Here is a 7,249-nt window from a genome sequence, read left to right on the forward strand (position 1 = left end):
AAACGCGCACACTTGTCGTTGCTATCGATCGCTAGTAGCGAAGTGAGCGCGCGAAAAAAGCGCATGGCGACCGAACATACACACACACACACACGGGCCCTTGCCGCGCGAGCGACGTAGGCGGACGGGCAAACCCGCCGTCGTCTCCGTTTCCACGAGTCCAGACGGCATGAACGGGAAGGGCGCCAGAACGTCTCTCCGCCGTCTTCTTCGCAAAGCGCAATCCCTCGCTCTTTCTCTCTCGCACAAACAGCACACACGTGATAGGGAACGGAGGTACAACGCTCGTTTCGTCACAATTACGTAGCGGTCACAGCGCTCCACCACGCCGGTAGCACGTGTCGCGTGGCCTCCAAGGCAAGCCCCGGGGCTGCTCGAATCACCGGAGGGGAAGGGCGGCCGCGCCGGCAATCTCTTGAGCCTTCTCGATCACCCCCTCACTCACTCACACCTCACCCCAACCTGGCGTCCCGCTCTCTCGTGCCACGGGTGTGATAATCACGTTTGATTCGATGACGTCGCCACCCCCACACCACGATAATTGCCCAAGGTGTCTCCTCCCTCTGGCGCGATGCCCGTCAGGCATATTTAAGAAAGTCGGCCCGGCCCGCCGACAGCATACCGCCTCTGTTCTTCGACCCGCGTGCACTGCAAACTGGCTCCTTTCACCTGGACGCCGTTTCCCCCGAGACTCTGTGCGTTGTTTCTTCTGCACCGACTGCACTGCTCTGCCTTGCGCCTTAAGTGACGCCTTCGAGAGTGCACCGGGCTTCCAAGATCCGCTGTTGTTCGGTGAGAGTTCTTTACTATCTTGATTTGGATTTTTGGGTGCACGCTGAATGCTTCGAATGATTCGGTTTCTCTTCCAAGTGCGAGTATATATAGATGACTGCACGTGGTATCGTGCAATGGAAACGTTTTGGGAATCTATATAAGGCGACTTTTGTAATTTATGAGTGGACGTTTGCGCGTTTAACAGTTTCAGTAAATTTCAAGTTTCGAAAAAAAAAAGAAAGGAAGAAAAGATCACGTCTGGGAAAACGAAGCTGACAATATGCGTAGATTCCACCGACATAGCTTGGTATACCATGCTGATAGATGAAGTTCATCAGCTATTAGACCGTGATGTGGAGTCTTACCCTACCGGTGGACTCAGCATCTGGAGCTCGCGCAACTCTACAAATCCCGTTTGCACGAGCGCTCGTGCAGGGAAGGCATTCTACCGAGCTACGCTATCGTACATGCTCCTTTGATATAACTTCGTAAAATTGTTGGATGAAGCAGAACTCCAGTGCACAAAAGAGAATAAACTTTACCTCTCGAGCTCCTTTTATATCCTGAAATAAGTGTTTCCCAACAAGGATGCAACAAAATCAACCAGTGTGACGCGATCCATAAATGTATTTTATGACAAAGACAGTTAGTACGTGACGTGCGCCTCCTAATTGTTTTTATGCACCTTGGTAAAATATTTGTGTTTGGTCGCATAGAAAATTACCGCCCTTCAGCATCAAGAGGCGGACAAAGAAACAAATGTTGGCAAAGGGCTTCCCCACTCACCTCGCGTCCAAGCTCGGATATCTGTAGCCGGCTTTTGGCGGGATCCATTGTCTCTTTTATCAATGGGCTCAAGAAGGTCTACGTTCCAAAGGCGCACGAGATACGCCTCGCGAACCGGTCTCGTCTGGAGTCTCGTAGCATTTGAGTGCACCCCAACGTGCATGGTCAAAATGTACTAGTGCGCGTTAAACAGCTGTATGATCGGACGAAATACTTCGATGGCTACGTGTCCAGTATTCCCGTACGCCAAAACGCAAAAAAAAAGACGGTTAGTGCTTTATGTGCACTAAACAGAGTGAGCTTTATACTCGCGGAAAACATTCTGTTTCCCTTCAGAAATGAAGAGAGCGCGTGTTCAGCCTTGATGGGCGCTCAAGATGTGCGAGCGCACGTGCGTCCAAAGCTTCAACTGCATAGCGACAGACAGTTGTCTGCGAGTGTAGATAAATAAAGAGAAAGTTTTGGGGCCCCAATGCTCTAGCTCTTCCGAGGAGATTGAGGCGTCGCACTGCGCAGGCTCAAAAGTTATGCGCATGCGCGGCGCGACCTCCCAAGCTTTTGGGGGACCCAAAGGGTTAGGAACCTTCTATTCTGAAGCTCAAACAACACACCTTCGAACTCTTTAACACACCTTCGAACTCTCGCCTTGTTGACTAGAATAAGGGATGCGAGGAATCTCTGTCCCTTTATAAGCGGCGTGCAACGTTATGTTTCGCCGGCGTGCATGGGTTCTCGGTTTAAACTGTATGACGTAATATCTACTCTTCCGCTCGTTGTGGAAACATTTTGCTCCTGCGTTTGTTCAAAATAACAGCGAACAAAAGAAAAGGAAGTATGACTCTCTGAACACACCTGCTGGCTAGAATCAGGCTGCGCCGCACACAAAGGCACGTGAGAGCGCCGTGCCGCCTGCGGAGCTTTCGTTCTTCGTATCCGTTCATCATAAACACAGTGGTCACGTTTTTGTGACTCACAGGAATTTGGTCGGAACTGCTGTTGGATATGAGTAGTGCGTCGCATACAGCTTGCAAAATGCCGCGAGGAATAAACCTCCTTCGATATATCCACGTCGAGAGCCAGAAATTGGTGTTTTTCGCTTTTTTTTCAATTCCTTTTTGTGACAAGAAACGTAACTAATATTTTTTCGCCGCTTTCTTGCAGATATCTTGGCGAGCGGAAGCTGTGACGTGACAGCAACAAGTTGGCAGAATGATCGACATCACAATGGACAGATTGCACGACAATGGCATGTTTGCGATCCAGTCGTTACAAACAAGGTAACCACAACAGTCCTAATAATGTCAAACGTGTACTCAAAAACCATGCTACGGCTACATCTGGTCGGTTTACCACCCCGGAGTAGACAGTAGCTGATATTATTAAATATTTAATGTTTATGCACCGATAAAAATAAATAAACAGGGATGCTAAACACAAACTCATAACGTATGAACATTTCCCTTTCATAACATGAATGAAGCACTTCCGCTTAAATTGACTCAAAATCTGTGGACAACACACGCACACAGGTCCCAACATCGTGTGTATGTTGTTCATTTTGTTGTTCCTAAGTCTCGGGTTTTCACGTTGTTGAAAGTTCACCTTCTCGCCTGCGTGTGCTCTGTTATTTCTATGAAGAGGCGTGTTCATACTGCGCAATAACGACATATTCAATTGACGATGTCGCTTGTTTCAGGTTTCAACACCAGCACGGGTTTTTCTTCGCCATCTCCAACTTTGGGGACCCTCGCTATGCTTTCCTCATCTTCGCGCCTCTCATCTACTCCCTGGACTGGACTGTGGGCCGACGGCTGATGTGGGTCACGATCATCGCAGAATGGTCTAATCAAGTGCTTAAATGGTGGGTCGCTTTCCGGATTTCTTAATTATTTTTTTTTTTTACTTACGCAAAAATAAAAGAATTGTTCTTTGGTTAAGTAATTTGAATTCGCCAAAAAAGAATATCACAGACTACTTTGCCGATGCCTGTGACACGGACACACGTCTGAAGGCAAGCTTTGATGTACCGCAAAGATCCAATCTTCCCTGCGTCAATAGAGAGTCTTAGAATAGGTTGCACCAACGCTTTGGGTGCCAAAAGCAGATCGGGGCGTCGCACTGCGCAAGTGCAGACCTTCTGCACATGCCATATGCGACTCCGCAAGCTTCTTTGGGCACCCCGACGTCGGGACCCCCTATTCTAAACTCCCTAATTGGACGTGTTAGCGAAGAAAGTGGTAGCAAAAACGGTTAAGTGATAGTGGTGGCTGTTCCTTCGGCGCACTTCCCGACTCCAATAGACCGCTTAGTTTCTACGATTCACATAACAAGGCTGGTTTCTTGTAATGTGCGGCTTTGTTATGGTGTTACTTAATGCGGCTGTGTGAAATTGATGTTACTTAACTAACCCACATAAAATGGATCATGGATTTTTATAAAGGTGGGTGCGTCGTTGGATTAGGCCACTACAAAAATTATAAGACGCCTTTTTTTTTTAACCCCACGTAGAGAAAAACAGATATTCATGTTAGTTCTTCTACAGAAAAACAGAGGCAGACATGGCTCTTACAGCGATAAGCTTTTCTCTTCGAAGATTTAATTCGCTTAGAACTCGAATTTCTGCATTAACCGACCTTGAGTATAACGATGGGTGACTGACTTCTTTCAGGATGCTCCACGGAGAGCGGCCGTACTGGTGGGTGCACGAGACGGACGTGTACAACAGGACAGGTGCTGGCACTCCTGCCATCAAGCAGTACTCTCTCACGTGCGAGACAGGCCCCGGCAGTCCGTCCGGTCACGCCATGGTGTCCGCCGCTATTTGGTACATCATCATCGACTTCCTGCTGCGTCGCACCGGCGCCTTCGAGCAGCTGAGCAAGACCATGGTCTCGTCCTTCCACTGGGGCACCTACACCGTGTTGCTGTGCGTTGTCAGCCTGTCCCGAATCTACATAGCGGCCCACTTCCCTCACCAGTGCCTCATGGGCATGATAATCGGTAAGCATTGTGGACTCTTTGTAAAATGAACAACTTCTAAATACCCCCTTTATGATCTATATAGTCACAGCAGCGTGGCAACACTGAACTTTGCTCGTCATTCCAGGCAATCTTCCGCGGTATCGCTTTATCGCAAGCATACTATTTTGCAGAGGTTTAAATGCCAAGTATTTTACGCATTCTGGCTAGCCTCCCATTGATTGATAACCTTGTGAGCTTCGTCGATAAAGTTATCTGTACTGTAATTATTCTACAGCTATTCTAATAACCCAAAATGATGAGGATTCACAGGTTTTCATGACTCTTGTTCGTATGCTAAATAGCGTGAAGAAAAAAAGCTTCGAGACACAATGAAAAAGAAATTTCTGCAATTGTTCCCGTAGTTGCCAGAGAAGTGAGTACAAACTTTCATTTTTCTTCCATTAGGTTGCTGCTTGGCCAAGCTGATGTGCAAGATGGACACGGACAACGTAACGCGCCGGCAGTATGTGTTCATGTCCCTGGCCCTGTGCGCCAGTGCTATGTCCACCTACGGCGTCCTCCGCCTGATGGGTGTCGACCCCCTCTGGTCCGTCGACCGTGCCGTCAAGTGGTGCGCCAAGCAAGAGTACATCCACGTGGACACCACGCCCTTCTTCAGCATGATGCGCTACTGCGCCTTCCCTCTCGGCATGGGCCTGGCCATGACCTCCGGCTTGTACAAGAAAGTTATGGCCGTCGACTTCTCTTGGAAGATGCGCGTCGTGGCTGCCGTTCTCGCCGTCAGTGCAGGCAAGGCCTCCGAGTGGGTGGCTCTTCCGAAGACCAACGTGCCTGTCTTCTACGCGTCGGCGTTCATCTTCAACGCCCTCCTGGCGGCCACGATGTTCGGAGTCGTGCCCTGCATGGTCGCGTCTTTATCGGGGCGTCTCGGGAAAGTTAAATCCAACTAAGCCGGTTCCACGGGTGCTGGCGTAGTCATTCCTAACAAATTGTCTCTAGGCGCCTTAACAAATTGCTGTACATATGTTCCTATGTAAGATATGCTGTTTCATTGTACATACCTGTACAGATCTGACGCCTGTTGCGTTGCTGCAGGCTGATTGGCGTACTTTAGGGTCTAGAATCCGCCGAGCGTTTTCGTTTCATTTTGTAAATAGTCTCTTAAGTTACTAGTTTTCATTCATCAGATCCTCCTTTTCATCACGAACATCTTATAATAAATGGTGAAGTCACGTTCTTAGTGTGTCGTATTCCTTTATGTGGTTATAACTAATGTTGGCAGATCAAAAAGTTTTATTCCTCGTCTGGTACATTAAGCTGCAAGCGCTGATGAGCAACCTTTTCACACGGAAGCTTGAAGTGACTGTGTGATTTTTAGAGTTGTAGTTCATATTATAAGGTGCACTGTAAACTAGATAATTGATGACATTAAATAATAATAAAAAAAGTTTAAACCAATAAAGTTTTAACGCATTTACTCCACAGAGCGATGATGACAGCAGATATAGACCGTTTTACTGAAAGGGGGCGAGAGAGAAAAGAAGAAAGGGCTACCGGCGCTTTCCCTCTCGCTGGTTCGTTAGAGAAAGTTGAAGACCCGGATGAGAGGCTCCGCCGGTGTTGGGTGTCTGCAGTGCCCGAACTTCGTTCGCGCTTTCTTCTCTGTTTTAAACTCGCAAACTTAATTAGAGCCACAGGCTTCGATGGCAACCGTCCCCCGGTAATCGGGACACCATTGCTTAGTCGTAGGTTGCACGAATAACGACAGAAAGCGTCGAATAATGTCCGAGGACCTATGTAGCTTGCAAGGAATTCGGCAAGGCGAGAGTGGCTGCACCCCGGTCTCCGGCGGCAGTGGGCTGCGTCCTTAAACCGAAAAGACGCGTCCCCAACGCCACCCTCTCGTCTGTACTCGGAACATTTTGTGAATGGAGAGCGCACGTGCCGAACGCTGCACCGCCGATGAACACGGTGTAAACTCGCAAGATGCGTGCGAGTTTTCTTGTGATAATTGCTGTTTCAGCTTGTAAAAGCTTGTAACTGAATTATCTTAATATTGATATTTTCGAGTGGTGACAATGGCTCGATTTTATCATCTACAATATTTAGTTGAAGGCTCATTTCCGCCGCCGGATGTGGCTGGAAATTCTTAAAAAGTTAGTTTTATCGGTTTTTCTGAATGGCGATCTCCTGCGTGATACCAGGGAGCCGGCAAAAGCGCTCCTTGGAGTGCGGCTGGTGGGTCGTTTTCGTAGCTTGGGCACTTTGAAGCGCTGGATATTCGCTACAGGTTACGTCTCGTGCCGTTGCGATCTGCGTTTTCGAGCCCAGTGTGCACGTTTCTTTCTTCGAGTCATGGCATCCGCCAGTGCGGCGACGGGGGGAACAGCGGCAGCGAACGCGCCAGCGATAGAAATTGGAGGTGAGAACTAAAAATATTGCATCAAAAAGTGAAATGATTCGTGACTGATTTTAGGCTTTCTGCGGTTCGATATAAGTTTGTCTAGAATGTCTTCGTCGTCCATCCACAAGGATATAAAGAACACGGACACGCAAGATAAAAGCAGCGCATCAAAACGATCGGTGGCAGCTCCGGGAGTTTACAAAAGTTAATTCTGGTTCCCGTGTTGTGTATCGCTTGTTGATCACTAAAAACGGCGACGTTGAAATAGGCCCATTGCAAGCGAAAATTGATAAATGGTTCATC

The 7,249-nt window shown here is 48.2% G+C and overlaps 1 protein-coding gene across 1 annotated transcript; it reads left to right on the top strand.

The window, feature by feature from the left end:
- The first annotated feature begins 297 nt into the window (after nt 1-297).
- On the top strand, nt 298-5,782 carry LOC8027110 (glucose-6-phosphatase 2). Its single transcript, XM_029991048.3, has 5 exons — nt 298-792; nt 2,722-2,837; nt 3,257-3,421; nt 4,229-4,560; nt 4,987-5,782. The coding sequence occupies exons 2-5, from the start codon at nt 2,770-2,772 to the stop codon at nt 5,490-5,492; spliced, it is 1,071 nt and encodes a 356-aa protein (XP_029846908.2). The 5' UTR covers nt 298-792; nt 2,722-2,769; the 3' UTR covers nt 5,493-5,782.
- Nucleotides 5,783-7,249: the final 1,467 nt, after the last annotated feature.

This window comes from Ixodes scapularis, unplaced genomic scaffold (genome assembly GCF_016920785.2).
Source record: "Ixodes scapularis isolate PalLabHiFi unplaced genomic scaffold, ASM1692078v2 PGA_scaffold0__279_contigs__length_252992795, whole genome shotgun sequence".
Lineage (NCBI taxonomy): Eukaryota > Metazoa > Arthropoda > Arachnida > Ixodida > Ixodidae > Ixodes > Ixodes scapularis.

Coding starts and splice junctions, on each gene's coding strand:
- LOC8027110 (XM_029991048.3), top strand. CDS start 2,770: ATGATCGACATCACAATGGACAGATTGCACGACAATGGCATGTTTGCG. Junction 2,838..3,256: donor ATCCAGTCGTTACAAACAAG/GTAACCACAACA, acceptor CGCTTGTTTCAG/GTTTCAACACCAGCACGGGT. Junction 4,561..4,986: donor CCTCATGGGCATGATAATCG/GTAAGCATTGTG, acceptor TTCTTCCATTAG/GTTGCTGCTTGGCCAAGCTG.